Source organism: Syngnathus acus, chromosome 1 (genome assembly GCF_901709675.1).
Source record: "Syngnathus acus chromosome 1, fSynAcu1.2, whole genome shotgun sequence".
NCBI classification, from domain to species: Eukaryota; Metazoa; Chordata; class Actinopteri; order Syngnathiformes; family Syngnathidae; genus Syngnathus; species Syngnathus acus.
Window position 1 is genome coordinate 12,694,397 of NC_051087.1, and position 20,416 is coordinate 12,714,812.

Here is a 20,416-nt window from a genome sequence, read left to right on the forward strand (position 1 = left end):
GATCAGGCAAACGTTTCAGTTTTGTGCCCCCGATGAAATATTTTTTCAGCCAAGGGTTAACCAGGGTTATTTGAAAGTCAAAGACCTAAAACAGAGTGCTGTGCCATCATATTCTGATGTATTAAACTTTAGAACTTGTATATTGGTCTCACGAACTATTTGGAAAAATATATCTGTGAAGAAATGAAAAAAGAATGAAATATTAGATCTGTGCATCAAACTGTAATCAACATAAAGTGTCTTTTTGGGATCACAGTGTATTATAGACTTGTTCTAAAAATGAAATCATTAACTTTATTTCAAATTAAGTTTTCAAGGAAGTGACTAGATGCTACAGTGGGATATGACAAGGTGGGTCTGCTCTTGGGGATTCTGGGCTTTTCAGATAGGGGAATTAAAGAGCCAACTGAATATAAGATTATTTTTGTGAATTTATATTTCCATGACATATTTACATAATTTGAGATATTTTAAAGGATATTTGTATTGATGCTACTTGTTAGATATATTATAGAATGGTATACGTATCCCTTGCTTCAAGTACTACGGGTTTTGATTATTTTTATTAATTATTTTTGAGTGTTTTTGTTCACATCTGCCTCATCTGTTCTAGACTCTCTAAGTAGCTTTTTCGAAACATCGCTCGAAGCGACTTGAGCTCACGGTGAGTCTTTGATCAATACTCGGTGCTTGACTAGTTTGGCCTTTCCAACATCCAGTGTTTTTTTTTTCTATAAGGAATTGAGTCAGTTGTCAACAGGCTAAGCAAGACGGTGAACAGTTGGGCAGCTGATGGCATTTGCACGAATTGTGGTACGGAACAATTTTGGAATCTGTCACGTTTTGTTGGACATTTGAATCAACTTGGTCACCCGCGGTAAGCTATTCTTTGTTGTTTTGTTTTTTAACAAGCCTGTTCTAGCACTAGTGTCGAGGTAACAACCTTTGACCAACACGGGGATTTAAGTTGAAGCGAGCTAACCACTTTCTCTTTCGCGTATTGTCTAACCGCACGTTTGAGCTAGACTTGAGGAAGAATGGCAGTTGACGTTGGTGTTACAATCTGTTTGATTAACCATGTGATCGTTGCCTTATATTTGTTAAGAGTTCAAGAAGACATTTGAAGCCCAATTATGCAGAATTACCACTCCTTTGAGTTGGAACACGGGTAATAACAGCTGCCACAGCCTCTAATGTTTGCACTACGCTTGCTAAGTTAACAACACTAACCCATTATGTGGCTATTACTGTCCATGAGTTAAATGTGTGTTTTTGTTTTTACGAACATTTATGGTGATATTTTACAGAAGTCGCCTGAATATCATGAACATTTGAAACTTGACTCTGCGCTGGGCAGATGTACGTCCCCTGCTGGATTGAATGGCACTGAGAATACAAGGTAAGCACTTTGCCAGTAAATGTGAACTCATCGATCGGTTTCCTGAGCTACAAATGACCTTATGTGAGGACAAAGTCCAGCAGGCTAGAGAACGTGACTCAGAGTGGAATAAATATAGTAGGAAACTGAGTAGGATGAAAATACTAATAAATACACACACAAGTATTTCTTAGAATCCAAATGCATATTAAGGGATAAAGTACATAACATACAGTACATCTTCATACAGACTGTAAAGGATACGGATGGAAAGTAAAGATGCGCATGAAACTTTTGGAAATGCAATAGGCAAAGTAGCTCTCCAGAAACATAGCCTCAAGGCAATTACTCAAATATGGAGAAAGTTGCAGACCTCGGGGACTAATGAGAGAATAAACCTCTCTCCTACACAAGTTTTCACATAGTTTCCCTTAAACCAAATTTTAAATGGGTTTAAAAGTGTGGATAGTAAATAGGAGAAAGGTGTTTTGCTAATAACCCGCCTTGCAAGGTTTTTATCTAGAAACTCAGCCCACCCTTCAACAGACGATCAGGTTTCTACTTCTCCTATACATTTAATACAAGTTCTACCTTCTGCCCAGACAACCCAACCTACATTTTTCTAATTATTTTTCTCAATGGCTATTTTTGATTGATTTTTGGCTGTAAAATCCAGTTTTGTCCATCATGTAACATTTTTTAGCTTTAGGATCAATTTAGGTTTTTGTAAAGTACTTTGTTAATGCAAAAAGTGCTGAATAAACATGTATTGTATTGTGCTTAAAAAGATCAAATAAATGTGTATGTGCGGAAATAACACACTAGGATGGAATAGTTACGAGCTTTGAAAAGAAAAAAACGAGCGAAAAGAAAAAACAAAACTAATCCTCTTAATTCCTTCTAGGCTAGCTTTCTGTTTTCAGATATTGATTGAACTGACCTACTGAGAGCTGCACACACACACACACCTCTCACAGCACTCTCTCAATTGTGACTGCACAAACAAATTGCTGCATAGCTGTAGATGAGGCTTGTCATAATTAGCTATTCTTCAGTTAATTTGTGGTATTTTACTTAGCTGTAGGGTAAGCTGAGGCGGAAAAAAAATCACATGCTGGAGAAAATCAGACTGCTCCTTCGGAATCAGTATGTAATTTTTGTTTTAATGTGCATAAAAATGCAACTCGATAGTTATTTTCCCCAAAATTGTTATCCAGTGTGATCGAATGACCACCGTGTTTGAGAAGCTAGCATTCACAATGACCAACATCATACAGAACAGCTGTTGCCCAAAATAACTTGTCAGCCATTCATTTTTGTGTGACTATCTTTGCTGCTTCAGTATTTTTAAAGAAAGACATCTGTTGCAAAAATAAATGTGAAAAGTCAGTGTTTACAGTAGCCTACTTGACTCTTAGAACAATTTTGCTCAGGCATGAGAACTGTTTGGTACTATTCTGTTTGAAATCTAAATGCAAATTAACCACAAATGTGAAACTTGAAGCAGCAATGTTAGTTAAACGCCAAACTTAACATTGAATCAATTTTGTAACTGCAAACATTAGGTCTTGTTTTCTGGTAATACTTGAATTCCATAATTAATCATAAACGGTTTCATTTTTTTGTAAAGCCCGGATAACTGAGTGGCAGAGGTTTGCCCCCCCACATTGAGGTCATGATGGTGAAAGGAGCAATATTGTAAATTTGGTGATGATCTGTGTTCCCATTTTTGTGTCTAGTTTTGTATTTGCCCAAATAATCTCCCTCTCTACCATCTAATGCATGGCGACATGTTGGGAACGGATGACATCATATAATTGCCAGGGCCTTTCAGTCACCACTTGCTACTAGTAATACACCAGATCGCTATGGATGGAGGTCTATTTTTAAAATCACTAGGTAACCTTAATAACCTGTCGTACAAGGATAAAAAAATAAATAAAAAAAAGCCCACTGCCTGTCAGGCGGGCCACGGGAGTTCATTGCGCTGCCTGCTTCCTCATTCGAAATGATGTCCACGGGATCCACTCGGCCAGTAGACAGCGCCTGATTGCAACAAATCTGAGTCATTCTCACAATTTTGTTTTTGTTTCGTGGCATCTTCTGCGCTGTTAAAAATAGACTTGTGTGTCACCTGGTTAGTAGAAAAGGGAAAACAAATCAAACACCTGCGGCTGCAAGAAAGGGTGTGGGTAGCCTATGTTATGAGCGGCAGGTGAGGTGAGAAGCAATGTCACAGGTTGATTCCTCGAGACAATGCAGTGGTGGCTTGTCCAAATGATTGATTGAATCAGACCTGTTGATGAATGTGAGTTAAATATAATTGTGGGCCCAGCATTAAATGTCAACTTGTCGAAGTTGGAGTGCATGCTATCTAGCAATAGTCGAAATACCGAACTTGGGGTTGTGGTTTGTTTGAAAGGCAAACAGCTGCGTCTGCTTCTTGAAATGCTGTAAAACAGGTAGAGGCAGTTTTGTTTTCTCTCATTTGTTGAATGTTTTTACAAGTCAGGCTTAGGCAACACTTTGACCATCTGTTATAGAGCTGAATAGGTTTATTCATTCTTTTCAGGGTTCTTTTGAAAAAAAATCTCAACCTTCTCCCCACTCTTTTTTTGTATCATGTAACTTTGTTCAATCATTATAATTTTGTTATTATAAAAGACAGTATTCATACTGAGGACAAGCGGTTCTGAAGATGAATGAATGAATGCACGTAAGCCTTTTTTCTTTATTTTTATAAATCGTAATTTTTTTTATAGTCCTTATCCCTTCACATACCCACAATTGACAATATTAACGTCATCCCTGATCTTATCCTGCAGGAAGGCAAGGAAACGCAACAACAAAAAGCCATCTGGGGTCAAATAAGAGACCTTGAGATGGGACTGCAGAAGGGTTAATCCCCCTTTCAGGATGACCAGGTTACAATGGATGCCAACATTTAAGACATAGTATAATACTAGACAAAAGTAGCTATGAAAATAATGTGAAAGTCCATTCAATCACGTAAAGCGCTTCAAGAGTACGTCTAGAGTGAAGTGGGTCCCCGCCCAATTTGTCAATGCAGAAATTGCCATAGCGACGCCTTTTTGTCGTGGGCGCTCGTTGCCCCCAGCCCTCGTCTGTGCCTCGTGTGCAGGGATGGTTTTTGAGTGCAGTTGGCACGACGCTATCCGTGGCCTGTGGGCCGTAGTTTGGGGACCCCCTGTTCTAAAACCTTTGTGTTTACATTCATGAAGATATCTCTTAGTTGTCTTCCCTCATGGAGTTAAAATAATCTTTCTGTCTCTATAATGCCAGATTGGCAATGTTTTGCTGGAGAGCATTTAGCCGGATCACCAGTGAACACTTTTACTCATTCAGTTTGTGCCCAGAAAGATAGTGCAGCTATCTGTTGCACAATGTAACATAACAGGTTTAAGAATTTGGAGCAGTCATTCATGAGCTACAGATTATTATTATTTTTATTCATCCCTGCACTGTTTTACTCTGCCATGAGCTGTTTATTCACCTAATAACAATGTCGCCCTTTGTCACTCTGGTCACTCTGTTACCAAACAAGAAATGCTTTGCCCAATTACATTGCCTTGACAACAATAATGTTTTGTCATGGTTGAATGGCCATGGTGATGTATGCTCAGTTCCCATAAGATAGGAAAGAAACTTTCGCACGTACATACTACTTTTAACAAATGAAATGATCATTGTGAAACATGCTATGTTAAGATTTTTACTTTTGCTTCTCCATGCAAAGTCATCATTGTTTTTTTCTTCTTCTGTGTTTATCAATAACCCTCCCAATATATGGACAATCTTTTACCAAAAGATGAGGCAGCCTTGTACAAATGAGAAATGTCAATATAGAAGGAAGTGGAGCCCTTCAACATCAATTCTGCTTTTACTCGACAACATGCGTACTATGTACCATCCAGTGTATATATGGAGGTTCAAAATACTCATGACGGTTGAAGTACTGTATGCGGTACAATTTGGAGAAAACAGGAGAGTCATTGTCGACAAATTAGGGAGCAGTTTCTCTCTTTTGAACATGTGGTTGTTTTTAACGTGGTTGGAGGTTTCGCTTTTCTCAGCGTCTTAATTTTGGGGGATTTAGCGGTACCTGGAAAACAATGTTTAAGCTTTTATATGCCCCGTGGTCATCACACTACCTGTCCCTTATCTCGTTAATTCCAAGTGGGAACTTGGTGGTAAATTATATTGAACAGAAATGGCATATAAAATGAATATGATTTCACCGTGAGGAACCTTTGGAGTCAGAACATGCTGTAGTCTATCACTAACTTATGTCTGTATTCATAAAGTTATCGTCTTCAAAGTTGTAAAACATCTTCAGTCTGTTTATAATATTGCAAAAGCGCACAAAGGCTGCAATGTAAAAATCAATCATTCAGTCAAATGGCCTGCAACCTTAAGCAAAAACCAATAAAGTCTGACCCTTTCTTTGAGTAAAATAATCTTTTTGTTTATTTCAACTCATCATGCTGGTTTGATTACTTATGGTTGTTATTTGAGGAGCATGTCAAATTGTCAAGGAAGACTTTGTTGACAACGTGCCTCAATAGTTTGCCATCTTATTATGGCCACCCTAGTAGAGTGAAAATCCAAATACAAAATAACATGCGTTAACCTGTATATATCAGTTTATCATCTGTTATTTCAATAATCAGTTCACAATTGGTATAAAATTTGGCTGAAGACAGGTGACAACATGTACAAGAGAGAGCGCTAAAATAATAATTAAAGGGATCATCCAGCTGGGATGGCCCATGATTTCTTTAGTTTTACCGTAATTTTCGGACTATAAGTCGCACCGGAGTATAAGTCGCACCAGCCATAAAATGCCCAAAAAAGTGAAAAAAACCCATATATATGTATATAAATCGCTCCTGAGTATAAGTCGCCCCCCCACCCAAACTATGAAAAAAACCGCGACTTATAGTCCGAAAATTACGGTAGTTATTACAAAACTTAAATGTCCCTACCAAACTTAAATGTCACTGAAAACTCTGATCAATCGACATCAAAATTCATAAGCACATTCCTGCTCTTGTCCACTTCAACCTGTAAAAATATATAAACCATTAGCGTAACATTTTAGATTTTATGGTGATGATGATATTGGCTTCTCTTCATAGAGCTCACTTTTAATGGTAATCAAATCCAGAATATTGTACCCATTGCTTATATATTGTCACAGGTTGAAGTGGACACCTGTAGAGCTGTCCATATGAATTTTGGTGGTCACTGTTTTTAGACACTAGGTGACAGACAGTGACAAGCCAGGAAACAATATTACAATGCTTGCATTCTTCCTTCAATTATGTAGTCAGCCTGAAAAGTGCAACAAAGAGTCCTCCCACCCATAAATAAGGGGCATCATTAAGACGTGCTAAATGTAGTCATAAACATTGCATTCAATCGCTGCTGAGTGTTTAAGTAAAGCCAAATGTTACATTTTTACTTAGTCAGTCCCAGTATTCTACCTAATCAAGTCTCCTCTTTAATACATACGACTAACCTCATATGCTGCTCTGAAATACATTATTTTAATTCTGTACAATTAGACATTGTTTGTATATGGTATAAATTATACACCCAATTATACAAATACATAGTATCGAAGGTTATTTCAAACAATGCAAGATTTGTTTTCTTTTGGAAAAAGTTGGCTGGCAGACTGCCTACCCAGCCTTGTGACAATAAGTGGCCAACTTGTCCATGTGAGAATAAGCCAGAATGAACTCATACTCTCTTTTTTTCAGACAAGACACAAAAGCTCCATTATGTAATGTCATTGCCCATTAACATGTGGTACTGACATAGCCACTGTGTCACAAAACTGCCAATAATCTGAAATGGATGGAGTTGTTTGGAAACCACAATTCGTCTGTCTCTAAGCTGTGTTCGTCCTCTCTTCTAATTAGGCGAACTGATCACTTCCTAAGACTTTATATCCGTATAACGTGTGTTTGTGCGCAAATAAAACCCTCTGCATGCAACATAATGGTAACTGCATGCTGGCACCACATTGGCGATCAAACCAATTGGAGAATGTGCACAAGCAAACACTGCGGGTATCAGCAACTGTATGTATTTTGAACAGTTTTACAATGATTTAATATTTTTGCAAAACTAACGAGTGTCTTTTTTATCTTGGCAGATTAAGTGGGAGTACTGCGATGACTAGCCGGCACCCTAGCCATGCAGAAAGCACTCACTCCACAGACAAACAACCACCTGCTTTGGCCTCTAAGCTCCATGTCCATCGATCGGACTCAAATGAGACGCTTACAATCCACTTCTCAGCTCTTGGGAAGGAGGAAGAGGAGGAGGAGGAAGAGCTGTATACAACATCGGTCTCTTCCACATCTACCACTCAGGATGCATTAAATATTGTGACAGGAGTTGAGGCTAGTGAGGAGATGTTTGAAGCACAGCAATCAGAGCCTTTAGTTGATGTGGCTCCCACATCCCACTCTATCAGACCTTCACCACTTTCCACTTCTCACACAACTTCATTGACGAATCTCGCTGAGCAAAAAGGCACAAGTTCGAATTCGTCGCCCACTAAATCTTTGAGCTTTCCCTCAGCTGATAAGTCTTTACTAAGTTTAGTGAAACCTTTTTCCTCTGACATTGAGTCTAAAGATGGAGTTTCTTCTATTCCAGCTTCCTCAACAAGGCACAGGCATCTCATGAAATCTCTGGTTAAGTCTTTATCGTCGGACACTTCTCAGGACTCGTCAACCTATCGCCTTTCAGAGTCCCGCCTTAATCTGCAACTCTTCAAACAATTCACTCAGTCCAGGATGCAGAATGCTACGACATCAGCAGCTAGTGATTCAAAAACAGTCCCTTCTTCACCACAAGTTTCACCAGACAATCGCAGCTTCTTTAAAGTTTCAGAGGTTGAAGCACGAATTGAAGACACTAAGCGTCGTTTCTCCGAGGCCATTTATGAACCACTTCAACTCCTGAGTAAGATGATGGATGAAAAGACCAGCAGCAGCAGTCTTAGTCGACCCAAGGCTCTATCTGCCAGTGCATCTGAACTCTGCAACCTGAATTCTGTCAGTGGCCAACTTGAGAGCAACAATAATGACTGCATCAAAGAGGAAGAAGGCAGTGTATTGGAGGGAGAAATTCCAAACAGTGGAACCTCTGATCCAGCCTCTGTTGCACCTTTTGACATTAAGAGCCCAAACAAATCATCCTCATTCCCGATATCTTTGGACAAGTGTTCCATGTCTGCTCTTGCGAAACAAGAGGATGAAGACTTTTGTATTTTGTACAGCGATGACTTTGAATCTTGTACTACTGACACTGATGCTGATGTTGGTACTGGAACTGGTAGGCAGCCTCAAGAGCCATTAAGCGGTACTACTGAACCTTGCAGCGAGAATGAATCTGAAGATACTGAGCCCTCCCCTAGTGTTCCTCACTATATCCTTTTCATCCTTACTCTTCTGGTCTATGGGTGTTTTACATTGCCTTTGCCAGACCACGTCAGAGGGATGCTGCTTGGAGTGGCATTAGGATTCTTTGTAGCCTTAGGAGTTGTGTGGCTGACTGGACCAAAACCTGAGAGACCATTCAGATATTCTACAAAATATGGGAAATCTTGGAATCTGACACAATTAGATATTAAAGAACCAGAAATCTTCAAGGTCAGTGAAAATATATTTGGAAACTTAATATTTTCTTGATCCTAGAAAATGTCATTATTTATGCATTTATTGAAAACTCATTAAAGTCAAAACTTAAACCTGTAAAATGTTCTTCTTCTTCTTCAGGGCTGGATGAATGAAATTACAAACTACGACCCAGAAACCTACCATGCCACATTGACACACTCTGTGTTTGTCCGCTTGGAGGGCTCCGTCATCCGTCTGTCCAAACCAAACCACAATATTGCTCGACGTGCCATACACAATGAACCAAAACCAGATGTGACCTACATCAGTCAGAAGATCTATGATCTAACAAACAGCAAAGTATGTTATTGAATGATTCCGCCATCAGCACGCATGCACGCACGTACACACACAACTACGTCAATCATTCAAGACTGAGAGCTGCCACTTGGCTACTGATTAATGCAAAGGGCTACCTGTTTGATACACACTTCTAAAGTAATAATAGAAATAATAATGAATTGATGAATAAACTTCTATTCATATATGTGAAGACAATCAATGAGTTTTCACAATATTTAAGAAACATAAATATCAATATGCAACACTATTTCTGTAGCACTCTGCCAGTGTTTATATTTTCAGATAAACAGGCCCACTGGCTACTTGTATGTAGTTTTTGGGGCTACCCATTGTCCATGAGTACCACATTGTTTTGTTTTTTGTTTATTTCATGCATGATCATTTTAAACTGTTTTAGCTCTTGGACTAGCTAATCTTATTTAAACTAAACACAACAACTCTTAAACCAAACCAAATCATCTTCTAGGTCCATCTCGTGCCTCAGAGCCTAGCCAGGAAACGCATATGGAACAAAAAATATCCCATCTGCATTGAACTTGGCAAACAGGATGATTTCATATCTAAAGTGGAAGGTGACCCCAGTGAGAACAGAGAAGGGACAGGAGGAACGCAAGAGCCGACCCGGCCAATGTCTTCCAGTCGAGATCTGACTCTGTATCTGTTTGGAAGGACTGGGAGGGAGAAGGAGGAGTGGTTCCAGAGATTTATGTCCGCTTCTATGCTTAAGGTGGATTTGAAGAAAGTTGCAAGTCCTGCAAGCTCCAAAAGTGGTGAGTAGAAAATATTTTCCTCAGAAACATTTTCTGTGGCTCCCGTACAACTGTTGATTTTAGTAATTGATACATTATTGTTTACATGAATATTATCCATAATAACATTTGAATATCAAATGGGACTGGAAACTGTCTATTACTCAGTCTGTTCTTTTAATTATTGCCCACAGCTCTGAGCTCTCACAGTCGTAGTAGTAGTCGCAGCAGTATGGATGATGTCTTGGCATCACAGCCCAAGACAAAAGATTCCCCAACAGTAGGCAGTGCCAAAACCCACTTGTTGGACTACAATGTCTACATGGCTTCATTATTGACAAAACCAGTTGCACTCGGATCCTCAACTCCCAGCGCTGAACTCATCTGTCCCCAGAGCAGCCCTGGAGCTGAAAAGAAGGTGTCGCATATTCCAATCTTCATCGTCCACTAAAAAAAAAGTTCTTTGTAAGATGACATCGGTTGTCTTATTCTTTAAGTATCTGCTTAAAATACTTTTAAGAAATAATATGTTAGATGGAAAAAATGGATACAATGATGCTTCTAAGTTTTACATACCCTGGCAGAATGTGAAATGTGTACCATTTAAACAAGATCAGCTAAACACTTTTATTATGTCTTTTATGGGATTCGTGTTAAACAATAAGTCCTTTCAGAAGAGCAGAATCGTTTGGGGAAAAAAAAAATAGGAATGAAGAAAATAATGAGATGGTCCCATTCAAACATTCACATACCTTTTAATAATTAGGTTCGACCTCTTTAGCATCAATGAAGAACTGCAGATGTTTTGTGATATTTTTTCACGATCTTTGGCAATTCTTTAAGCTTTCCTAGTGGCTCGGTTAGTGTTAGTAAGTTCGTGCAGCTCTTTATGACGTGCACTTGGGTTTCCCCAGAGCTTATAAACTCATGGAATATTTTTAACAGCGACACTAGTGACAATCAAACAAGTTATGGTCCACAACCTGTGTGTGAGTCAATATTATCAGGCCAAATATTCAAGGGAATCGATACTGCTCAGGGCCATGTGGTTGTCATTGTTATTTTAAAAGGACACACACACTTCTGTAATACTAATAACAAATTCATTCCATCACTATCCCCAAACCTTTCCGCATGGTCTGCGACCACCCCCGCCCCACCACAATAAAAAAGAAAATAGTGAATATTTCACAAACTCTGCCATGGTTTGTAAAATTAACACAACTGTATGTTGCAGAGCATAGCATAACAGTTTAATCATAAGCTGTTTGAACCACATGTAAAATTATTACAGCTGTATATTGCATAGCATAACAATTTAATCATGAGCTGTTTAATAACCTTACTTGTATGCAGGTTTACAACATACTATACTGTTTCTATAGCTTCAAAGCCCCACCTTAACGCAGGAACAGCTCAAGGAGGAGGCGGAGGATCCCGTTGCCTGGGTGAATGCAGCTGTTGGTCGACTCTTCTGGGATTTTTTGCGGGAGCCTTACTGGGCTGAAGTTGTCTCCAAGAAGATTCAAATGAAACTCACCAAGATACGGGTGAGCAAATTAAGGCCTGTTGTGTCATTCTTTTTAAAAGTGCAACAAAAGGTTTTTTTGGGAGTTTAATTTTGCATTGTTTTAAGGTGTCAAAAGGGTTGTGCAAAGGATTCAGTCAGTTGTGTTTTAATTGTATTAATCTTGCTTGCTTAATCTTGTTCACTGTCATTATTTGATAATAATTATTTTAATCTTGAGGTCATTAAAATTGTTCTCAGTACCACGCTGGAAAAATGTTTTGAGCACAGACATATCCACAAGGGACTTACACGTAGAAACAAGGTGTGTTAATGTGTTGTCTCTGCATCTGTGGCATTTACAAAACTCAATTGCAATTAAGTAGAAACCTGTAAAACATAAAAAACGAATATTTGATTGGCAAATCGTTTTCAATCTATAGTCAATTGAGTGCACTACAAAAACAAGATACTGTATTTTATGTTCAAACTGACCAACGTTTTTTTTTTTTTGTCAGGGGGCAAACATTCAGTTTGAATTGGATACCTTTTAATACGTTCCACAAAAGCCGGTTACTAGTATGTTGCATAATCTTTCCTTTCCTAATGACACCCAATCAAGCATTTGGAAACTGAGGACACTAATTGTTGAACATTTGTAGGTGGAATCTTTTCCCCAAGTGTTGCTTGATGTATCTTCAGCTGCTTAACAGTCCAGGGTCTCTCATGTCTTGTCGGCCAAATGAGACAGACACCTTACCCTTGTGTCGGCACCCCGTGCTGGAAAAAATGACAAAAATACACCGTAACAGAGAGACAGCGACGCTGATCATTAAGTATCTTCTGCCATGTCTTCCATACCTGGGATCAGTCTGGGTATCGGTGACTACTTAATAATTGAGCACTGGTATTGGCATCAATCGGAATAAAAGAGGTATCTGAACATCCGTTATAATCACATTCATCAGTTGCCACATTCATTACCATGTCTTTGTGGTCAATCCGATTGAACGTGTCAAAATGTGTTTGAAAATCATCGTATTCTGTTTTCCAAATTGACAAAATCGTATTTTTTGTTTTGCAACGAGTAATTTTGTCTTTTTTTCCAGTTGCCATACTTCATGAATGAGCTAACCCTGACAGAACTAGACATGGGTGTGGCTACACCGAGGATCCTTGGAGCATCCAATCCTTTAATTGACTACAAAGGTACGCTTAAGGAAAGAATTAAAACTGTCACCATCAAATCACCATCGATTATTCCATCTTTTTTGTCCTTTGTAAATAAAAGCACGGTTTAAAACCTGCATTTTATATTGTTAAATTGTTTTGTATATTTGTTTGATCTCAAACATTTAAAGTTGGGAAATTATAAAAAAGAAAAATTTGTGAAGGACAAAAATACTTTTCATAGCACTGTTGCACAGTCGTGTATTATGTAAAATTACAAAAAACTTGTTCACAGACCTACTTTTGAAGTTTGTCATGCAGCAGATATTCTGTCTATTAATTTCACACTTGTTCAGGGCCTCCAGAGGCCAGCTATTTGTTTACAAACATCTCTGATAAAGTCAATTCTCCATATCTCATAAGTCCATACAGTTCTAGCCACCTTTGTCCCCATTGCTATCATTGTCAAATCTTTGCTTTATCTTTTTTGGCCTCAAAACAAACAGTATTTGCAGCCATAGCCTAAGCTGATGTTTGACTAGCAGATTACATAACATCCATCTGAGAACAAACCGGCACTATGAGATAAGTTATGGCTTTGAAAGATTATTTTTTATTACATGCTTGAATGGCAAAACAGATCAGCAAGTACTGGTAACGCCTTTTTGCCAGCATGTGTGTAGAAGCACTGTTACTTATGTCTGCGCTATTTGACTGTTGGTGCTAGACGGCCACGGGGCCTTCGTATTTTTTTTGCGCCTGTGTTTACTTTTCAAACTTAGTTTTAAGCAGACGTGTGTGTGACTTCATGCACACATCATGATGCATCTGATGGTGAAAGGACACTGATTCCCACTGCAAACAACCTGCTGCATATGTAGGAATAGTTATAGCTGAATTCATGCCAAGGTTTTATGTAATGTGTCACTATTATAAAGTCAGCGAAGTACAGTGACGGCTGTTATAAAATAAAGAGGTATTGTTCTACTCACAAGCTTTATGAAACTATAAAAACAAATGATTCCATGTACCAACAGGACTTGGCATCTGGCCCATTGCCAAAACTATCAAAAGCTGGTTACATAACCATGAAATTACTGTGCTTGATTGGCCAGACCTGAAGCCCTTAAAAATATGGAGTATTGCCAAGAGAATGCTGAGAGACACTAGACCTGATTTACTGTCGTGACCAAAGCAATCTATCCTTTCATAACATCTCGGCAGCACCAAAGGCTGGTTGCCTTCATGTCAATTTCAATCGTAACGCCTTCTTTTCAACCTTTTTCATGTTAATACAGTAGGTCATGCCAAAGGAGCAACAAAAAAAAAAGTATTGAATTAACATGAATCCTCAGTTAAACTAACATGCATGTTTGGGGACTTTGGGAGGAATCCCATGTAAACATCTGAAACATGAGCAAAAATTCAAGGCAGATCTTTTAAGCATTAATCTACATGTTCCCCTCCAAATAGGCAACTTTCGAAATTGTACGGTCGTACCCCACTCATTTTCACTTTGCCCTCACAGGTCTGTGGTTTGACTTGGACATTTCCTACAGTGGGTCCTTCCTGATGACCCTTGAGACTAAGATGAACCTGATTCGCCTGGGCAAGGAAGGAGAAAGCCTCCGTTTCGGGGAAGATGGGTAAAGCATCCAAATGCAAATCATCACTACTTGCAAAAAGGGACTTAATTGTTTCCATGTTTGATTTAATGGCTTTCCCCCCTGCATATAATATAAAAGACTACTTTTCTTTTTCAATAATCACCTGTTGTCAAGCCAACCTCACCTGTTTGTCTTGATTTTTTTTTCTTCTCTATACCTTCTCTTCCTCCTTTCTCTACTTTGCTGGATTCTGCTTTTATGCTGCTGTTAAATGGATACATTTCTGTTACTGGTAAGTGTTGATTGACCTCATTCAACATTCTATGCCTGTCTCATTTGGGGATGTGGAATTTATTGTCCATAAGTTTAATAAGGACAATGGCCTTATTTCTGAATGGCATTATTTTATTCTCAAGAACCACTTCTCATAAATGTAGAGGAATAATATGTTGAGTTAATAATAAATTAATTTACAATGCACCACTATATATTTTTTAAGTCATGAAGTTGACGTTAAGTGTTGCATAACACACCTAGATGTGGTGGATAAATAAGGGGCCCTGAAGTCATTCCTTTCCATGTCTGTTGGTGGTGTGATAGGTCCAGACCCCGAACATACTGCCTGGCTGACAGTGACGAAGAGTCTTCCAGTGCAGGCTCATCAGATGAAGAAGATGCCACTGAGCAATCAAATGAAGTTCCTGGAGCAGAAGGGTGAGGAATGGTTTCGAAATGTATCAAATAAGCTTGTATTCGGCACTTTGTTGTGTTATACTGAAGTATTCCATAAGAAGAGAGGGATTATCTTGTGTGTTACTGCACAGTGACCCGTGTCTACCATGCTCCTGATTAATAAATACTTTAGGTATCAGTCACTTGCTCTCCTGCGGAACCAAAGAATTTCCTTGTCCCTTAACTTGAGTGATTGCCTCATCTTTTGGGCACCATGCTGCCCTCTACTGTTGAGAAAATCCAATGCAAAGTTCCTGTTTGCCTGACAATTCATTCAGGAGAGCTGTCAGGCTAGACCTGTTCTGTCTTGTTTATATATGCATGAACTGATGAAACCTGCACAGATGAGAATCAAACAGTCCAAATGTGATCTTAAATCCCCAGAACGACTTTTTTAGGTTGCCTCGTCTTTTTTGACGAGGCAACCTCGTAAAAGTGCTCTTTTGTCTGTAATCTGTAAAAGGAATCTTAATACAATAGGCAACATACTATACAGTCAGGTCCCTAACAGTGATGTGCGGTGAGGTTCATGACTGGTGAGGTGATGATACTCTGGAGTCGGTTATAAAAATATAAACCCAAAGAACAAGATTACACTGTAAAGCATTTCAATTTGGACCTTAATTGAAACATTTCTTTTCAAAGCCTTTAATTACATTTCAATCAATGTAACAGTGTTCAACAATGCAATAGCCAAAAAAAGTTCATAATGGTCCCCCCCCCCGTCTGATCTCTCTTCTCAACCGTGCACTTTGACATTATTTTCTTGCAAATCAAAAAGCCTTGTCACACACATATTCACTAATTATATTTGACAAACTGTTAAATATGATATGCAGTACATGTGTGATAAAACATGTTTATTGGCACAAGGAAGACAAACCGACATTTTTTGTGAGTGCTTGCAACAACTGCCTGAGTTGACAATTTATGTGTGGATGTTTTTTAAATTTTGTCAAAAATAATTTTTAAATCTTTGTATTCTGTTTTTGTTTTACACAACGTCCCAACTTCAACGGAATTGGGGTTTGCATATTCCAACCAATAAATTCCATCCTAACATTGCATAATTGAGTGAGTAAACAAATTCCGATTTTAAAATGTCATCTTGTGATTTTTACCTAGCTATACTTTTGTTGGAGGCCACAAACCCAGCAAAATCATGCGCTTTGTTGACAAGATCACAAAGTCCAAATACTTCCAGAAAGCCACGGAGACAGAGTTCATCAAAAAGAAGATGGAAGAGGTATCCAACACGCCTCTCCTCTTAACAGTGGAGTTGCAGAAACTCCAAGGAACTCTTGCTGTCAACATACCTCCCCCGCCCACTGACAGGATTTGGTATGTTTGTCTTCATGACCTGTGAAATAAATGTCACGCACTGCAAATGTAAGTCAGTTATCTGGCCTCTTGATTTAGTAAATGTAAATTGTGTTTTTCGTTTTTTCAGGTATGGCTTTAGAAAGCCACCCCACTTGGAACTGAAGGCACGACCAAAACTGGGAGAAAGAGAAGTCACTCTGGCTCATGTTACTGACTGGATTGAGAAAAAACTGGAGCAGGAGCTGCAGGTACTGATGCGTTGTATATTTGTCGCATAGCATTTAGATTTCGAGCGCTCTGTTCTGCATAAAACGATGACTCGTACATAAGTTCAAATTAGAGATGCACCGATCCGACTTTTTCAGTTTCGATACCGATGCCGTGGCTTTGCGTATCGGTCGATACCCGATACCGATCCGATATTATGGTTGACTTAACAAGCTACATACCTCTACATGTGGAACAGAAAAGACTAAAGGCAATGGCATCAGGCATGACTACACAGTTCTTTGCTCTAAATGCTCATTTAAGCAGCAATGAGAAGTGCTCCCTGAAAACAAGCTCTGCTTAGTCGAACACAAAAAAAAAACATTCAAAACTATTTCTAAATACTGAAAGTGCAGAGTGGAATTAAAAATAAAATATAGCATCGGGACAAGAGAATAAACAAGTGACTTGGTCAAATACAATAATCAAGCAATGTAAACATGTCTCTACATAGTGCAATCGCACCATTCATGGCCTGGTGCTCTGAAACGTGTGCAGTCTCTAACCAGTGCACAGTTAAACTCAACATAGACATGGGGCACACCTCCGAGCTCCAGATATCAGTTGTGAAGCTCATGGCATCTACATCTCTTAATTCTTGTGACAAGTGTTCGCACACTTTCTCATACATTTCTGACAGTGCGGTCTCAGAAAAATACTTGCGCGATGGCAAATTGTACCGTGGCTCCAGGTGCTCAAGTAAACGTCGGCAGCTCTCGTTTTCATCGGTTGTCCATCCAAAACCATGAATTCCAGCACTTTCTCAGTAATTCTCATAGCTTTTGCGCTATTGCCTGGGAATTTCTCCCGTCTTTGCAGTGCATCTGCTAACGTTAACTGCTGTGTAGGTCCACCTCCCGCTCCCTTTGATCTGCTCAACTGCTGGAACTCCTGGTGCTCCGTTGCGTGGTGTTTCTGGAGATGCTTAATTAAATTGGTAGTACTATAACTGGCAGTACTACCACCACACCTGGCAACATTAGCTTTGCAGACATTACAAACTGCCGTCGAGCTAGTTGGCGTGTTCAGTTTAAAGTACCTCCACACAGCTGACTCTTTCGTTCGCTCCATGTTTGCGTTTGTTTAGAAAACTCTCGTGGCATGTGGCACACGTGCTGCTGACGTATGACGTAGCCCGCGTCCCGCGGCACACGTGCTGCTGACGTATGACGTAGCCCGCGTCCCAATAGATTAAGGATAGGATCGGCTCACAGATCGGCTGCATTTTCCGATACCCGATCCATCTATTTTGTTGATATCGGGGCCGATATCCGATCCAGATATCGGATAGGTGCATCTCTAGTTCAAATCTAGAAATAATAATAACCATTTAATGATCTCGCTCTTTCTCATCATATTTCAGAAAATCTTTGTAATGCCAAACATGGATGATGTGTGGCTGACTATCATGCACTCAGCTATGGACCAACGAACTGCTGCTGGACCTTCGGCTTGGTCTGCAGTGTACCAAGAGCCGTCTCACCCGGAGAGGGACAGCACCAGCTAGCTGCAAAAAAATGCCTGTTTACAATCCAGTATTCCCCCCACTCCCACACCCCAAAAGATAAAATACAGATGACTCAAAATGGAAGTTGGGGCCAAAATCGATGGAAGAGAAATTACTGACAAAAATACAACCTCCGTGTGTTATCTTATCACCCAACAAAATATAAACGATCAAGATTGATACACAAATACTGTCACTAATGAGAATGTATATGCTGCTCAATTTTTTAGCATTTGTCATGTCTTTGAAGGATTTTCATGGAAGAAGGAATGTATTGGTAGAGAAAAGGCTTAATTTGAGCTCTTAGGGTGCAATGTATGACCTTGTTGCTCTACAAATATAGAAGCATTCACCAGATGTCTTAAGGCCTGCAAATAACGGGACTATTGAGGCCACGGAAAGCGAGCAGGTAATGTCGGATGTTGAGGGTTAACTTTAATGTAAGCAAGTAAAAGCTCAGATTGGTGTTGATCAGGTGTTAAATAACAGTATTCATTTGTGCTGTGACTACAACCTGGATGCCACTTATGCCGATGTCCTTTATCCATCATGTCTGTATGGAAATAATGCTCAAAGGCAGATTTGAATTTACTGTGTACATTCCATATACAAGTGAACACAAGTGCAATGATATAAATGCTGCGTTGACTAATGAATGGTGTGGAAGACGTATGAAGGTCTACTGACGACTTTAACAGATCTTTTGAATGTATGTGTGGATGGTTTTGTCTTTGTTCTTTTTTTGGGATTGAGGTATGCAAGTGTCTGTGCGAAGAAGTTTTCCTTTTGACATCTTGTGGTAAAAAGTATACAATATATTTCAGTGATTATGCAGCGTAATTATCTTTACATTTATATTTAACAAACTTGTCAGCGTTGGAAGTAAATTGAGTAAGTAAGAAGTAAGTTTAAACAACTTGAACATAAAAGGCTATGCTTGCAGAGAGCTACTCACCATTTGTAAACGTGTCATTTAAGTTTGACTACTTGATAACACGATGGTACTTAATAGAAAAACCTCACTTGCCAAGTAAAGGCTTATAGGCAACCTTTATGGAAAATAAAATAAAATAGATATCTCATACAATGATCACCAAAGTCCTCCCATTGGGGATGAAGTGCCAGTCCTCTCTGCTAAAAGGTACACACGCGTCTATTGCAATGTATTGCTAGTTAAACTTGCTACAACATATTTATAATTGTTTACAGGATTTTGGTTTCTTCATTTTAAGCATACTAATGAGCTGATATTGTTTATCTGTATGCCGCAGTAGCTTTTTGGAAAGTGTTTTTACATGAGGTGGCATGTGGCTTCTGTTTTTGTCTACTTTGGAATTGATAGAATCACTGTTTTGGGGGTATATGAAGATCACAGCTATTTGTATCTCATTGTGCAATTTTTAAGGCCAAATTCAGTGATTGTGTATCTGCCTTATTTATAAAGCATAAATAAATCTCAATTGATAAAATCTTTTTTATTGGACCAAGTCTATTGTTTTTGTCCTTTGACGTTAAGGGTTTGAATGTAAATGTGAGGTTTCAATAAACCGTAACAATAGACTGCCTATCTACCCTTGCCCGACTTGAAATTTTCAGAATATGGTCAATCCTAAATGTTGTAAAATACCATCACATTGTACCGTTTTTTAAAGTACAGTGCAAAGAAAAATATTAACAGTACAATTTTATGACTTTCTAAACATGCAATATTTTGTGATTTTACTGTAGTATTCAATATGTAGACCATTACAAGTGGTGGGAAGTAATTTTTTTTCCGATGCAAGGTGTTGGTTTGGAGGATAATGGAGGCAAGGCAGAGTGCGATTTAGAGACCAAAAAGACCAGATGATGAAGAACCACCAGCCCTCTGTCACCCTACGGTTTTGTTTAGACCCACGACGGCCGCTTTTTTATGTTTACAGTAAATGCCGTAAACAATGAATATAAATGTCAAAATTTGGATCTCTGCTGTGTGTTTTGCAGAACTATGATGAAAGTATAACTTCAACACGACCTTTGTGCGCAGAAAACAAACGCCAGATAGTGTTTGTTTGATCCATTTTTAGTTTTTGTCTTTCGACTTATTGTGACTGATATTGTCCTGCTACTGTATATTAATTTGTGTTTTAATTGACTGTTTTAACTGTTTTTGTGG

At 38.9% G+C, this 20,416-nt stretch overlaps 1 protein-coding gene across 3 annotated transcripts; it reads left to right on the forward strand.

Moving 5' to 3' along the window:
• Positions 1-738: 738 nt before the first annotated feature.
• On the forward strand, positions 739-19,821 carry LOC119128033 (testis-expressed protein 2-like). Of its 3 annotated transcripts, none has more exons than XM_037260093.1 (13): positions 739-877; positions 1,308-1,399; positions 7,563-9,069; positions 9,196-9,396; positions 9,866-10,169; positions 10,343-10,566; positions 11,534-11,698; positions 12,765-12,864; positions 14,354-14,471; positions 15,033-15,146; positions 16,290-16,505; positions 16,615-16,735; positions 18,118-19,821. In XM_037260093.1, the coding sequence occupies exons 3-13, from the start codon at positions 7,582-7,584 to the stop codon at positions 18,259-18,261; spliced, it is 3,195 nt and encodes a 1,064-aa protein (XP_037115988.1). In that variant the 5' UTR covers positions 739-877; positions 1,308-1,399; positions 7,563-7,581; the 3' UTR covers positions 18,262-19,821. The 3 variants fall into 3 exon arrangements, with proteins under 3 accessions (XP_037115988.1, XP_037115980.1, XP_037115973.1); XM_037260085.1 differs by having other exon boundaries at positions 745-813; positions 15,039-15,146; XM_037260078.1 differs by having other exon boundaries at positions 746-813.
• The last annotated feature ends 595 nt before the right edge of the window (positions 19,822-20,416 follow it).

Coding starts and splice junctions, on each gene's coding strand:
- LOC119128033 (XM_037260078.1), top strand. CDS start 793: ATGGCATTTGCACGAATTGTG. Junction 11,699..12,764: donor TGAAACTCACCAAGATACGG/GTGAGCAAATTA, acceptor CTTTTTTTCCAG/TTGCCATACTTCATGAATGA. Junction 15,147..16,289: donor GAAGTTCCTGGAGCAGAAGG/GTGAGGAATGGT, acceptor ATTTTTACCTAG/CTATACTTTTGTTGGAGGCC.